General features: G+C 30.1%; 2 protein-coding genes across 2 annotated transcripts; one reads left to right on the top strand and one right to left on the bottom strand.

Moving 5' to 3' along the window:
* Positions 1 to 5,924: 5,924 nt before the first annotated feature.
* On the top strand, positions 5,925 to 12,810 carry LOC129903833 (pumilio homolog 15-like). The gene is given in 6 exon segments (XM_055979347.1): positions 5,925 to 7,027; positions 7,130 to 7,292; positions 10,929 to 11,092; positions 11,188 to 11,446; positions 12,389 to 12,516; positions 12,518 to 12,810. Coding segments are annotated over 6 exon segments (1,734 nt in total). The 5' UTR covers positions 5,925 to 6,164; the 3' UTR covers positions 12,675 to 12,810.
* A 2,813-nt stretch (positions 12,811 to 15,623) lies between these two features.
* LOC129903024 (snakin-1) lies at positions 15,624 to 16,491 on the bottom strand. Its single transcript, XM_055978497.1, has 2 exons — positions 16,355 to 16,491; positions 15,624 to 16,046 (listed from the first exon to the last, which is right to left on the bottom strand). The coding sequence occupies exons 1-2, from the start codon at positions 16,479 to 16,481 to the stop codon at positions 15,862 to 15,864; spliced, it is 312 nt and encodes a 103-aa protein (XP_055834472.1). The 5' UTR covers positions 16,482 to 16,491; the 3' UTR covers positions 15,624 to 15,861.
* Positions 16,492 to 17,093: the final 602 nt, after the last annotated feature.

The following is a 17,093-nucleotide window of genomic DNA, read 5'->3' on the forward strand; positions in this document are numbered from 1 at the left end:
AATAGGTTAATTCCATTTGACTTATATTTGATATTTGAATATATGTGTATCAATATCACCTCTGTTCCAAAAGACTTGTCATGTTTCGCTTTTAGTGAGTTAATTTAGCTAATTTTTTAAAACTAAATCAAATTAAATTAAAAAATACATCTTAACACCTTGGTCAAAGTAAATGTAGTTTGATTGTCAAAAAATAGTGACAAGTAATTTGGTCAAAATTCATATAGTTTGACTGTCAAAAAAAAAAGAAGTGATAAGTAATTTGAGACGAGGGAGTAATGAATATGTATTATCAACATTTGCAGCAGCCGATGTTTCTATAAGGAAAAATATTCTGTTTACTATTCCATCTCCATCAAAATTCGTCATTAATTGGACTTCGTTTGGAAAATTATAGTAAATTTTGACCAGAAAAATCCTAAGTTAGGAAATATTCTAAATGAAACCTTATGGTGAAATTTCAAAACATTTTCGCGATCCAAATTTGGCAAAAAAAAAGTTGTTTTTTAGAAGCTAAAAAGAGTACTAGTAGTTTTTTTCTAAATTTTTTTTTGAGAAAAACACACTTAGAAAGTATTTTTAAAAAGTTTAGCCAAGTACTAATTGTTGTTAAAAGTATTTTTAAATATATTGGTCAAACATGAAATGTTACTTACCAAAAGTACTTTTTTTAAGGAAAAAAACTCAAATATGTCATCGAACTTTGAGAAAAAATTTATTTATGCTATCCGTTAAAAATTTGGTTCATTTATGTCATTTTCATTTGAGAAAAGGTTCATCCATGCCGTTGTTTGTATACGTGGTCAATAATGATTCGGCCATGTCATTAATTAAATTATTTTTTAAAATGAAAAAGGTTCAAATATGTCATCGAACTTTGAGAAAATGCTCATTTATGCTATTCGTTAAAAGTTTGGTTCATCTATGTCATTTCAGTTAACAAGTAATGACATGGATGGACCTTTTTTCAAATGAAAATGACATAAATGAGCCAAACTTTTAATGAATGGCATAGATGAGACTTTTCTCAAAGTTCGAAAAAAAAAACAATAATGTAAAAAAAACTTTTCAAAATAAACTAAATTTGACCAAACCTGTTTGGCCAAGGTTTAGGAAGTTAAAAGTATTTTTTTTCTCTCTAAAAAGTGCTTATTTTAGAGAGTTGAGATTTTTGATCAAGTTTTCGGAAAAAAAGATATTTTTTAATATTAATAAAAACTATTTTTCAGAAATTGAAAAAAAAAATGAAGAAAAAAACACAAATTGGAGCTTTAACATAAGCAAAACATTGATACTCTCCAAAAGTAAATTTTTGAAAAATAATTCGCATAAAAAAACACATATCAAAAGAATGAAAATTTAATCAAAAAGACTATAAACAACCTAACATTTGATTATTCAATTCAACAACTTCATAAAGTCACATCTACCAAATTGTAGCCATATATAAAATAACATATATATAAGATATCTAAAAAAAACATATAAGTGATCTAAAAAATAATTTTCTTTCATTTCAAATTTGTAAGTTGCCCATAAAAAACTATTTCATAGAAATTATGTGTATTGCTATAAAAGATGAGAAACGTATTAATTATTCAATGTAAAAATTAGAGTGAAATATTATTAATAGTGGTATAAGGAAATTATTCATTTGAGTCAAACTAATTCACTATCATCCTTTAATTCTCTTGTTCACATGTGAATTATAATGGAATTGATAATTCTAGTATATTATTTACCCCTTCTTGGAAGCTTAACACTTTCCATATATACGAGTTTCAATTGTTCAAATAAAATTAGCAGAATACCAAAAAATCAGTTTAAATCTGAGAGTCAACTTTATTTTACCTTCTTAAGTCTTAATATTTAAGGAGGTAACAGAAGCCCGCTTTGAAATTGATACATTTTTATTTGATTTCCTTAAATTATTAGTAATTTTTATTAAAGCTGTTTAAAATCGAACCATAATGAATAAGCCAGAAATTGATTTATTGACTTATTGGTATTGGATTATCGGATTAATAGTTGGTGAAGGATTAAAATTTTTTAGTTAATGATTTATTGGTACCGGGACGAATTACTCAATTTTCTTAAAACCGTTAGCCCGTTAAGAGATCATAGTTACATTCTTACCGTAAGTATATTTGTTAAATAAATACTTATGTGTATGCACCCCTCAAAATTTAGACTTATATATATTTTTCATTATGATATACAATTACAGAATTACTAGCTTAAGTAGAGCTAACAAAATTATTTTGTTTGATTGGAGATCAATATATTGGTGAGTGAAAATGGGAAGAAGGGAGCATGAAGTGATTTGTCAATATACCGTTCAATAACCGTCAATTAGTTACTCATCTTATACCCAACCAACCGATAGCTTATTGATTGGCTAGCAGATTAGTATATTTAAAAGAAGATATCCGATAAGTCAAACCGTTATGTGTAATTATCCATCCGATCCGTCCAATAAGCAGTTCTAGTTTTTACTCTCTTCATTTCTTTTTAGTTGTCATGTTGCGCTTTTCGAAAGTCAATTTAATTCGACTCGACTCTTTTTCCTGTCCCCGACTTCTCACTTTATTTCGTTCTTCTTATGTACCGTTGCTTGAATGCGACTGCCAGCACTGACTCAGAACACACGTGGGCGGTCGAGTAATGGGTTGATTTGATCAGAAATGTGTTATATATCAAAGTCAAAGTGAGTTTTAATTTTCAAAGCTAAATTAGATTTATTTAATTTAATATTTTAAAATAAAAATTTAGATATTAAAAAAAATATATTGGAGGCAGAGGAGAGGGGGCGGTGTGTGTGTGTGGGGGGGGGGTCCCTCTCGGATATTCTATTCTAATAACAATTCATAAGAATCTATTGGTATTAATATTAACCATGGTAAATAAATGAGTTTAACTTTTGTATAACTTTTTTACACCATAAGATAACATTAACTAGTTATAAAAGGTAACCAACTTTTTTATAATTTTTTTTTTCTAAAATTAAAACACTCAATTCTTTTTATTCTCTCCCCTAGTTTCTCTCCTTTGAAATCTTCCGTATTCATAACTCCTCAAATATGATAATCCATTTTCTCTCCATGACTTTTCCAAACCCATGTGTGGCACATTCCCTTCTCTATCTATAAATTGTTCATTACATATATATTTATCAGAAACTTCTTTTGAAAGAATAATTTATATTTAAATTTTTTCGGTTATTGAAAGTAATGTTTATCGATACAAGAATTTCCTCATAAAAATTTTCGAAAGAGAGTGTTGATTGGTAATATTATTGCTGTAAACAATTCAATTCATATGGAATTACAACAATTCATAATGAAAATCAATATTATTTTTTTCCAAAAGTTGAATATTTGAGACAATAAAGAATTATTTTTTAAAAAATTTATAATGTTTGAGGTTGAAGAATTACCTTTGTAGTCAATTTACCGTGATGTTGGGAGAAAATAATAAAAATGCTTTAGAATTCAATTGTGAAAAAATTGGTATTGAAAAATTACTCTACTAAGATGAAATTATGAAAAAACTTTTTTAAAAAATATATTAAAACTGTGAAAAACGTAGACAGCATCGGAAAAGGAAAAAAAATTGTTACTTAAAAGTAGGATTAAATTTTTCTTTAATATATTTTGGTCATAATTTATAATTACATGAAAAATCAAATTAACCTTTGAAAGTTCATGATGGTGTAAGAAGTCTAGTATACTGACAGTGCACATAATTTAAATTCAATAAATATTAATCCCAAATCACTAATTAGTAATTACTCGCAGAAACAATCTAAAAGTGGGATTAGATGAAATCGGTTTTGTATTCTATTTGAATGTTAATTCAAACGCAGTTGAGTTGTGTTAAAACTCTCTTCTTTCACTTTAATTTGTTTACTATTTCAGAAATAAAATTTCAATTTTAATAATAAAAATAATACTATTTTTTATATTTTACCCTTAATATTTATAGTGAACCGAGAAAATACTAATGCTATTATAGAATATCTAACTAGTTGATACGTTCTTTAAACTCTATCAAATGATAAATAAGAAAATATTTTTTTTAAAAAATAACTTAAACATTATAAAAATAATTCAAAATTTAGTTATACCACTTCAAACCAAGTTCTTATTAAGTTACTATATTAGGTCGTGTGAATTGTGAAAACTTTAGGTGCGTTTGATATTAGGACGTGTAATTAGATAATAGTTAAATGACACACTTAAAATTTTAAAAAATTTAATTAAAGATAATAAGTTGTTGCATCATGCATGCTTGGAAAAAAATAGAAGTACTATCAAGAATATAATTTCACTTGCTTGGCGTCCACATAATTTGCACACAATTACGAGTATAATTGCAAATGAATTGATACATAAAAATTCTCATATCTAACAAATTAAACTTTTAAGTGAAACGTCATATAACATAATATAAATAAACAATTCCAATTAACTTATGCAACACAAGGTCCATAATTTAGTTATCTAAAATTGCAATTTTGTGTAATATTGAGATAAAAGTAATTTGTATCTGGGCAAAACTACATATGACGATTGAACAAATACAAATAGTAATAACTTGTCAAAGTACAAAAGTAAAAATTTAAAATTAGTGATGGACAAAATTTTGTTATTAAACAACAAAAAAATGAGTGATGGATAAAATCCCATAATCAATAGCAAAAATTTTATACTAATTTCATTTAGTAATAAATTATTAAAAAAATAATTAATTGAAAATTATTTAACGACTAATTAACTTAAAATTATCAACAAATTCGTAGCTAATTCCTAAAAAAGTTCACAAATAGCCAAGTGCTCAAAGATATTTTCGTCATTCTATATGAGATTTTTGGTCTTTCGCATAAAACGAAAATATAGTTGGAAAAGGGGACCCACAAGAATTTTTCTGCTGCTGACTATAACATGTTTTTTTTTCTCTAAATAATTAAATAATTTAAGCATTTGTATTGTATTTATAAAATTTTAAATTTTTGAAATTTCTATTTTTTTTCTCCATAACCTCTTTCGATTATTAAAATCTCGTTTTCCTTCATGAAATATTTGTTTTGCTACACTTCAAATTCATCTTGATCCATTTTATTACTTGTATTAAAATTTTATTTCAATTAATCAATTTTTTAATAACACGTTTATTATATTTTTCATGTTAATTTTTTATATTCAACGGTATAATTATTTTTATGTCAGTTTTATAAATAGTGATGACTGAACACCTTTATATTATATTGTGATATAAATTAAATACAATTCATAAGTGGGACCAGATAAATTACTCACAAAAACTATCTAAACATGGAACCCGATAAAATTATTTTGTATTCCAATTGAATGTTAATTCAAACATGGTTGAGTTGCATTAAAACTCTTATTTTCGTCATTTACATTTACTTGCCTACTACAGATTTTAGAAATAAATTTTCATTTTTAACGTATAAAATTAATTTAAGCTATATTGCATTGTATAAAATTTTATTTTTTTTCTCTATAAGCTCTTCTTTTGATTTTCAAAATCTCATTTTACTTCATGAAATGTTTTTTTTTGCTACACTTCAAATTTATATCTAATCTCCGTATATATCTTATTCGTTGTTTGTTATATCTTCGCTCTATATATATCTTGTTCGTTATATTTTTGCTTCATATATATCTTGTTCGTTATATTTTCGCTCCATATATATCATGTTCGTTATACTTTCGATTCAAATATATTCGTTAGTAAATTTTGAATAAAACTCCTGATTCACTACTAATCTCCATGTTTCATTAATAAATATAATCACTTTTATTTTAACAAAAATAATCTAAAATCAAAATAAAATAAAAAAGGTTTAGACGCGGCGTGTGTTTAAACCAAAGGTAGAATCCAAAATTTCCAAATATTGCATGAGATTCTTGATACAGTGTTTCTCTTCTTCTCTAACTCTTCATTCTCTTCCCATATTTATCTCTTATTTAACCATATTTAAACACTGATTAAATGGTCCTTAATTTTTCTATATTACCCAAAATTCCCCTCTTTCATTATCATTATTATGTTTAAAAACTCTATTTATAGAACCCCAAGAAATAGGGTAAACTAAAACCCCTTTTTCTTCTAACAAACAAATCTCTGTAACGCCGATCATGGAGGAACAATGGGAGACACCGGAAAATAACTCCGGCCACCAAATTCGCCGGAATGGCTTTACAGAATTTCATCCTCGTAACACCACAAACAGCCAGGTTCCTCTTGAATCGTTGTTTGGTGGTTTAAGGCTAGATGATCGGCTTCCTATGCCGTCGTTTGGTGTTCCTCCGGCGGCTAACCTTTTGGACGATGAATTTTTAATGGGGTTTAGAGCTCAAGAAAGGCTCAACAATGCTGCTGAGTTGCAGGGTTTAATCCGGGCCCAGAATGGAATCGATGGGTCCCACCAGAATCTGAATGTGGGCCCGACCCTTCTGAATCTACCTGTTGCTAGACTTGGAGCACAGCCATGGTGCTATCCAGAACCACCATCATATAGTGAAGATGACTACTACTGGAGACTTAAGTATGAAGTGGCTGACTACAATGGTTACCCTGTTGGTAGTCCTTTCTTGCCGAACACGGCACCATTGATGCATAGGGAACCCATTGACCAGTTTCCGCTTCTGTCTTATAGTTATACAAACAATTATATGCCAAGAAATTTTGACTTTGGGTTACCCAACTCGAAGTATAACCAATCTGCTAATGAATTGAGAGGAAAAATGGTTGGTTTGGCTAAAGATCAACAAGGAAGCAAATTGCTCCAAGCTAAGCTTGAGAAAGGGAATAACCAAGAAATTGCAAGTATTCTTAGCGAATTGATCGATTCTGTTTGTGATCTGATGAAGAGTCAGGCCGGGAGTTATGTTATTCAAAAGCTTTTTGGTGTATGTAACGAGGAGCAGAGGACTACTATTATTCAAGCAATAACAAGAAGTACCCATCAGTTTATTGGTATCTGTTTCAGCCAACATGGGTATGTGTGATTAAATTAATTTTCTTTTTCTTTAAATTAAAAATAGTACGATCTATCGAAAATAACCTTCCTTCCTTTCTTTCTTTCTTTCTGTGCTACCAGGGCTCGAGCAATGCAGAAATTGTTGGACATCGTTAGTACTCCACAGCAAAGATCCTTGATTTTATCTGCTATAACCCCTGTTGCTGTTGCATTGGCTAATGATCAAAGTGGTCAGCACGTGATACAATATTGTGTGAAAACATTCTCTATTGAGTATACCAGGGTAAACAATTTATAAGCCTTTTGAATATGTGATTTGGAATTGTTTTTTTTCTTTTTGTGTGCCCCACCTTTTATTAAATTATTAGTAGTATTGAAATTGAGGCTTTATTCTATGTTGTTGTCAATAAAAAAAAGTTTGGTCTTTTGTTCTCATCTCTTGGTACACAAGAGAATGTACAATAACTTCTTATGTCATGTACAGTATGGTGTAGTGTAAAGCAACTGATTGTTTTAACTAGTTGTATGCAGAGGCAGGGTAGAACCAAGTGGTTCATCTGAACCCCCTTGGCGCGAAAAATTAAACGGTTTATATATGTTATATTCTTTTTTATGTTTATACCTAAGTTGTGCACTTTCGATGCCGCACGTGTGTCGGATTCTCCAAAAATACACTAGATTTGGAGAATCCGACACACACCTGCGGACACTTTTGGATAGTCCGAGCAACATAGGTTTATTCTATATATAATAGATGTTGAAACTCTTTTGACTGCGTGTGTTTACTTCTAGCCGCCTTCGTGAAAATACTGCCTCTGCCATTGGTTTCTGCACTAACTTTAGTACTTCTTCATGTTAAAATCCTAAAGTACATTGGTCTTTCTATCATGTTTATGTGTAAATGGATAAAGATGAAGGTTATAGTTATGTGCTTAGAAGTAGCTATTGCAACCATAAGAACTTGTATTCTGAGTTTGGATATTTTTCAATCAATATTTTAGTTCCTTCTCTTATTGATATCACATAGAAGAGGGTTTCAATATCGATATACGGGTCATTCATTTTACATAATTGGAAATTTAGCCTGTGTACATGGCGGCAGATTAAGATTTTGAAGTCAGTGGGTTGTTTTCTTTGATATATGTACCTATTTTAACCTTTTTAATGTATATATGTGTGCAATATTAAGTTCGAGCACTCAGCGAGTTTTGCTGAGCCTGCTGGTATGTTTTGGACAACTGCTGTTTGTATATAATGTCAATGACTAAATGAAGAATTTCCTTGAACTAATAGGTTGAGAGTTGCAAAGATTTAGTGCCATTAGCTTTAGTTGTAGAAGACACTTATGCTGTTCTGACTCTCCAAAAATGCCTTCACAGCCATGTCAGGTCCTCCAAAAATGCAACCACACTCACGGTTGATCCTCCGAAAATTCACTATCGTTGGAGGATCTAAACATTTTTGAAGAGTCCGAAGTACATAGGAAGACACAACTAGTTTCATTGCTCAAAAATAATGAAAGCTCTTTAATGCAATGTGATGAATGGTTTTGATATTTGTTCTTGATTACCTCTCCTGGTACGCTTGCCTAGAACCTTTCAGGAAGACATTTCTCTAAGGTAACCCTAGAGGATGATGACATGCATATGCTTATAGAACTTTTTTATATTTCACATTATTCTTTCTTATAGAAACATGGGATGCAGAGCCCTTAATCCTTGTTGTTTGAAATTTATTTACTTGATCTAAGAATAGAGACTTTTAAGGGTGGGTAAAACTGAATTATTAAGGAGGTTCCGAATTTGATCTAAGTTGGAGGATAACATAAGAGTATGTACGTAAGAGCCGTCACAAGTGGTGCAAGTAGTGTAGGATAACATAAGAGTTGCTCATAAATGTGAATTCACAAGGTGGGTTTGCCTTGAATGGCGATTTGCTTACCTTTATGGATGAATTAACCATTAGAATACAAGATAATTGATGAAACTGTAGGAGTTGATCAAAATTAAGAGTATGAACACGCAACTTGGGAAGTAAGGAATAGATGAGCTTATAGGGCTTAAATGAAAAAGTATAGATACCTGTGATCAGTCTTCCAGGAGAATGACATGATAGATGAAGATCTAACACATAATGTTAAAGTAGGATGGTTGAAAAGAAGAGTGCCACAAGAATAATATGTGATAAAAGAGCACCTGACAAAGTGGAAGGCAAATTTTATCAAACACTTGTGAGATTAATAATGCTATATGAGTGAATATTTAGCCCTTGAAGGATTAACATATTCACAAGATGAATGTCATTATTAATCTTGTGGCACATATATAAGGTACTTGTCTATGGTTAGTGCACCATCTTAGTGTTGATTCTCCATTTTAAAATTTATTTACTGATCGAGAAAATATGGATCCACATAATACATTATTATACAAGATTAGAAATAATCATACCCGAGAAGGTGCAAACAACACATATAGAGGATAAAATGAAGGTTGCTTGATATGGTTTAGTCATGTTTTATGTAGACTTCCATATGTTCCTTAGATGTGATATTATGATAGTTGAAGCTAATCAAAAGGGACTTGATGGATCAAAAATCACATAGAAGGCAGTCAAAATAATCTACAACTCTAATCAATACAGATTTAGCTATGATCTGAATACAATGGAAGTAAAGAATACATAACAGTTTAGTTGAGATAAGCAAGGGCAGATCTAGGGGGGCGGGAGGTGGGAGGCTGTTCCCCCTCAACAAAAAATTACACGGTATATATATAAGGTAAATTTCTGTATTTATGGACATATATTAATTTTGAACCCCTTAAACAAGAAACAAAGTGTAGCACAGTGGTATAGTGCCTTTCAAATGGACCCCTGCGTGTAGGGTTCGAATCTCAATGTGAATGTTATGTTTCCCAAAACTCTTATGAAACAACAAGTCTAAAGAAAGAGGATGCAACCCCGAAAAGTCATAAAATAAATAATATCTAAAAAATTGAGAAGAAACTCATGGTAGCCTAAAAGAACTGGCTCTAGCATACGTTATTTCTTTTCATTTTTTCGGGAACAACCGCTAGTCTTTCCCAATCTTTCTCTATGAATTATTTATTTTTTTAGAAAAAGGTGCTGAAATAGTGGATTTAATCCAAAAAAATCAAAAAGTGCCAAAAAATCGAACCCCTTAGTAAAAATTCTGGATCCGCCACTGGAGATAAGTATGAATATTTAGTTCTAAAGAACCTTAATTTGCCTTAAATTATTTAGTAATGGAACAGAGTTGACCTGAATCGAGCTTAATGGATACAGAGTGTTCATGTAGCTTGCTCCTTCTAATTTGAGATTAGAGCTTGGCTGATTGATTGATTAATTGTGTACTGATGGACTAGCTAAATTTTTGCTGTTTATAGCTAGTTAGATACCAATAAGATGCCATATGAGAGTTGTGATTTATAAGATATAATATTGGTTCAAAGGTGTAGAGGCATAATAGAATGAAAATTCTTATTGTTTCCAGTAAATGAAATTACACTAGTTTCTGTTGGTTACTCTTCTTTTACCAGGAGTGTCGGTGTATTTCCATAAGTAACCGTTTCTCTAGGAAGCATTTCCACTGTACTTACTGAAGAATGTCATGTCTGCAAGTTCGTGTTATTTACATTTTCCTCAAGATTAGCGTTTCTTCTTTTGTTGCTTTCCTATACTATTACTAGAATGTTATTTATATATTTCCGCTTTTATCATATTATTGCCGAATATAAATAAACCCTTGCTTACAATCAATCTCATGTCCCTTTTCTCTGTATAAGGTGTTAGGTGTTTCCCTCTGTATCCTGCTTCTTCCATTAGCTAAATTAGTGCTTCTGTTTAACTTTTGTTTTTGCCTAAAACAACTATCTCACAAATGAACTGCATATTGCAGCATCTTCTCAATGAAATTGCAAATAACTGCTTTGTAATTGCGACCCAAAAAAGCGGGTGCTGTGTGCTGCAGTCATGTGTAGAATCTGCTCGTGGAGAACTCAGAGATCGCCTAATTACTGAGATACTGACAAATGCAGTGCAGCTATCAGAAGATCAATATGGGTATAACTCAAATTTTCTTTTTCTTGTGCTTATGTAATGTGTGAAGGTCAAGTTGCTATATAGGTCTAATTGCTTTTACTTTCCATTTCATCTAGCAACTATGTGGTGCAACATCTTGTGGGACTGAAGTTACCAAGAGTTACAGAAACTTTACTGGATAGGCTTCAAGGAAACTTTGTGACTCTCTCATGCAATAAGTACGCTAGTAATGTTGTTGAGAAAATTATCCTCGATTCACGAGAAGAGCACTCCACGAGAATTATCAACGAGCTGCTCAGAAGTTCAGGTGCTTCAATGCTACTGGTGGACCCTTATGGTAACTTTGTCATCCAGTCAGCACTGAATACTGCAAAGGTAAGTTTAGTTCACTAAATTCCTTGGTCTATGTGCCTGCTTATTGTATAAGAAACCAAATGAGCCACCTGGAGCTGCAAATTCAGCTCCAGGTTTAGATGTTGTTATGTATGAGGGTAATCAAATATCTCTCCGGTCTATTATAATTTCAAGAAATTCACAAGTTGTGCCAATCTATGGTGTTTAAGTCCCTCGGGTAGTTTATTTCTCACTAAAGTAGCGACCTCTAGAAATAGACTTGTAATAGCCGGTAGTGGATGTGATAATTGTACCTATGTGCTTCAGTGATCAGCTTTGGCTCCCTCCATTGGGTCTCATGAAAGTATATGCTCTTAGGCTTTTCTGTCTTCTACTCTTTTTCTTTCCGAAAAAAGAAATTTTATAACTAAAACATGAAAATCAAATCATATTATATTAATGTAGGATCTGTATTTTATGCATTTATATAGCTTGCATATTCTGTAAAGATGAAGATGCAATTTATCTTCTTGCCGACCTTCCTCACTGCCCTACTTTTACGACGTGCAGAAACTAGAATAGCAATAGATTGGTGCAAACTTCTGTTGAAGAAGTATTGTAAACCTTGCTTAGTGTTTGTCTAGGATCTGGTTTTCTGTTTAAGTCAGGCTGGAAACAGGTTGTGATGAGTACACATGGCAGAGACAGGAAAAAACTGTGAAATTGATACACTTACCATTGCAAAACATGAACCTTATTTTGACTCGTTAGAATATGTCCCCATATTTGACTCTCGTAGACCTGGTATCTTTTAGCACTTTGTATTGTTTCCGCTTTTGAAATATTTGGATATCAACTCGTTTATCATAACCTCCTATCTTATTAAACCTGTGTCAGTCGATCAGTGTTGATATGGATTCTATAGTTTAAAATCTATATAGTCAGTTATTAAAACATGTGCATTTTGTTAATTTGATTGAGCAGGGGCATGTCTTTGATGCTCTTTATAACCTTATCTGCATGAATGTTCCATCGATGCAAAGCAACATCTACGGGAAGAAGATCCTTGATCGGTTGGCAAATAAGAAGGAACCTGTGCATCATTTTATAAGATTTTACAAGCGACAGGTATAAGTTGACAGTAGTTGACAACTATTACTGTGTCCTTATTCTTTGGATTCGTCTGATGGAATTTCGATGTGTAGTAGCACATCTAGTAACCATTGTTCTATCTTATGTTGTTTGTTTGCTATGTATTAAAGATCTGTGACCTTGTAGGAGCATAAAGCTGTGTATGCCAGCGAGCCTCCCTGTGATTTATAATGCTCGTAGAATTTCGTACAGTATATTTTTGATGCCATCGTTGTTGGTTGTTATATCATATTATATAGGGCATGTAAACAATATTTCTTGAATAAGTATCTTATAACATTCGTTTGTTTTATATTAAGGGTATTCACTGCTTAATATTTCTCCCAAGTATTTCCAAATTCTAACAAATTTGAGAGTTTGAGATTTGAAATCATAATTCCCAAATTGCATGTCGAAATGTTTGGGAGAAATAACTTTTTTTGTCATGTTACCTGGCGGAAAAGTTTACTAAACACACACACACCTCTCTGATACCTTTAGATGTGAGTTTAGTAAATGGCCAAAAATATTCCCTGGTTCACAAATATCCTTTAACCATACCTTAGCTTAGGTTCTAAGGCAAGAGGATACCACAATGATTTAGAGAAGAATGTACGTAGATCATAGATTATAAGGGGACTAGGTGTTTAGAGGAGAATAGCTAGATTTTGTTTTTATGTTTTTTCTCTGAGACAGCAAGCTATGATGCAATGTTGTCGTTTTGTAAAGCTTCTGCTTGGTGATTAATAAATGTGGAATTTTCATAAATAGCTTAGTCCCAAAATTTAGTAGGTCGAAATAGCTACAGTTTAGGTAATTACATTTCGTAATCGTAGTTATATCGGGTATTTGTATAAATCGCTGCGAATATACAAATTCATTTGTATAATTTGCTAGCAATATACAAACATGGTAAGTATGTATAAATTCTGTATTTATATATTTTATGATTTTTTCAGAAGTTATAAATGTATCAATTTTATAATTATATACATGCTAAGGTAAGCATATATAAATTCTGAATTTATACAATTGGGAACTTAATTATACAAATTTTGGATAACTATAACTATGTATATTAATTACTGAAAAAGGTTAGTGTTGAGTAGGAATTAACTTAAATTATAATTATATATATTAATTAACTAGTATATATTTGCTAGTCCGTGTCATTTTTCCTTAATAAAATCCCTTAATTACCAAAAAAATAAAAAAATACCTTAGCTTATTTTTTCTTACTCGAAAGTATCCCTCAAATCAACAATCCAAACTTAATGGCTTTTTTCAGTTTAAAAAAGGTGGTGTAGCTTCTTATTATTAGCAACATATATATTTTAATTTAGAAATTGACTTTACCTACTATAAAACCCAACGGGTTTAATCTGACCGAAATTCATAGTACCTCTATCCAAATTTACGATGATCCTACAAATTGTAGCACTTAGATGAAGTTATACGATGGGTAAATATACATGTTAATATGGTTTATATTAAACGGGTTAGCGGATTTTTGTTTAAAAGTGGATGATTTTGATTCAATCATAATTAAGTCATTAAGTAGGGTAGTTTTGAGTCAAAAATATAGATTTATGATATTTTTAGGTCAATAGGTAGATGGTGGGTATTTGTAAATCTAATTCTTACTAATATAAATATAAGTAATAATATTTTTATAATTTTAGGGAAAAGGCTCAAATATTCCATTGAATTTTGAGAAAATGCTCATTTATGTCATCCGTTAAAAATTTGGCTCATTTATGTCATTTTCTTTTGAAAAAAGATTCATCCATGCCATTATTTATTAACACATAAGTATGAAAAAAGAAAAAGAAAATTTATATTTGGACATGCATTCATCTTATGATTTTAAACTATACATTCTCCAAAAAGTTTAATTTAGGAATTTGTATCGTGGTTTCACATTTTTTCAAATACAAAAATTAACCCACAAGTTCATATTTCGTAAAAAGAAAACAATATTTTATATCTACATAATTTGTTGTGAGAACATAACAAGATTGATAAAATATTCACGGAATATGACCATGATGTTATAGTTACTAGCGATATTGATCAACAAATGACTCAAATAACAATTATATCCCTAAAAAGGGAAAGTGTTTACCCTTAAATGTCTCATTACTTTCATACCCCATTTTTATTTTGAAATGACATAAATTTATTTTTAAATTTGTATTGCTGACGTCAGCGCCCATCCGGGTATAAATATACCGATGGAGTATCACATAGAATTAAATTCAGTTCTATATGATACCGATATAATATCAATACACCGATGGAGTAGCACAAATAATATATTTACTAATTAGTTTAATAAATAAGATTATGATTTTAATAATTTTCTCTTAATTATTTTATTTTTATTTCTTAAAAAAAGAGCTCAATCTTATATGATACCGATATGGTGTCAATATACCGATGGAGTATCGCGCATGATTATTTCATAATAGTGATGTTAATGTAATGAGCGAAATTAAAAGGGAAAAAGCAGAGTACGAGGGTAAATAGTTTGGGCATGAGTCTATTAAGGATAAATAGTTTTGATTTGGTCTAATTTGGGTAAATAGTTTCACAATTGGATCTATTTTGTGTAATTTTCTCATAAATATATTACACTACAACTTATGCCCAATTTTACCTTTTTATTGAACTAAAATTCGATCAATAAATATTATATTTTTTTAGTGAAATAATTTATGATGGCGTATTATGCCTTTGCTATGAACTTTTGTTTATTTGCTAAGATTATATAAAATTTGGACAATTTTGATAGTTTTCCTAACTTATAGAATTTTTATGTTGATGAGCAAAACAATACAACCTAAAAAATTCAAATTATCCGTCTAAACAAAACTTCAACTTTTTCATAACTTATAGAATTTTTATGTTGATAAGAAAAAAATACAACCTAAAAAATTCAAATTATACATCTAAACAAAACTTTAACTTCATCACATATAATTTTATATCATAATTTTATATTACATGATCAAACAGATAGATGCATCTTTCCCCTGAAAAGAAAAAAGACAAGAAAAAAAAAAGTAAAAGAACAAATGGGTTAATCTATTCTACCAAACTATAAATTATTATTCATATAAATTCAAAGTCACATTACATTTAATATTCAAAAATTCAGTAGTTGAAATAAACAAAACGAGCTCCCTCAAAGGAAGAACCCATTTATTTATTGATATTTTTTGGTCTAATCTTCACACTATATTTTTGACTTTAATTAACATAACTAGAATACTTAATATGTAAATACCAGATTTGATCACTTAGATATTTAGGACAACATAAATTCAAGGGCATTTAGGTTTGCCCTTAGAGTTCTTCTTGTCTCTGTAGCAAGGACACTCATGTTTGTTCCCATATGTTCCAGAAGGCACACACTTGCATTCTTCACAGCAAATTCCACAATACTTCAAACACCTATCAGCTAGTCCTGCCTTTGAACACCTTTGCTTGCACTTTGAATCACAATAACCTTACAAAAACAACACACACACAAAAAAAATATCATAATTGATGGACCCTCATTTTTTTTCATATAGGAGGAAAAATTAAAGTTAATAGATGTTTGACAAATCTAGAATACTATATTATCTCAAAAAATATTAAATGGATTATTTATAATATACTTCATAATGCCATTGATATATTTGAGCCGCTGTAAAAAATAACAGATAGCCGTAAAATTAGTGTACTGACAAATTGATCCAAACACTACGATTATATATAAAAAGGAAAAAAAATGGTTGAAACTTCTAGGATGATGAAGAAATTGGTACTTACTTGAACCAGCCATAGTGGTTTGAATGAAAGAAGGGGTAATAACAAGAGTGAAAAAAAACAGTGTTGCTAGAAATAGCTTCATCTTTCTTAGCTGAAAATTCAAAGAGGAAGTGATGAAGTGAAGCATTACTAAATGGTTTTAATGGGGGAATATATAGCCAGGAGAAAAATTGGTGGTCCACTAAAATTAATGTTTTTTTTTAACTAATCAAGTAAGTAAAACAGTCGGTGGATCTGACAAAACATGATAAAAAAAACTGATCATTTATACTATTTCAATAAATACATGATACTTTATATGAATGATTATTGGTTAATCATAATAATTATTTCTTCCGTTTCAAAATGAATGACGTAACTTTTTTTTCATTTATTTTTTAAAAAATGATCTTTTTTATTTTTAGCAATACTTTAATTTCAATTTTCCATATGACATATTTAAGGTTATAAAATTAAAGGACATTTTGATAAATTTAACATAACTTTAATTTAGTACCATAAAATTAATTTTTTTTTCTTCTTAAATTTTGTACCAAATCAATAAAATAGGGTAAAAGAAATTTAGTGTATGAGGCAGGGGCATTCACGGTTTGGTGAAAAATCAAACAAAATCGAAATTCAAATCAAATGATTAAGAAAAAATAATATTTTTGATTGTTTTAAATTTTAAAAATTGATAATATTTAATTTAATTTTGATTCTACTAAAAAAATCAGAAAAATAACTGAATCAAACAGAT

The sequence above is a fragment of the Solanum dulcamara genome, chromosome 9, assembly GCF_947179165.1.
Source record: "Solanum dulcamara chromosome 9, daSolDulc1.2, whole genome shotgun sequence".
Lineage (NCBI taxonomy): Eukaryota > Viridiplantae > Streptophyta > Magnoliopsida > Solanales > Solanaceae > Solanum > Solanum dulcamara.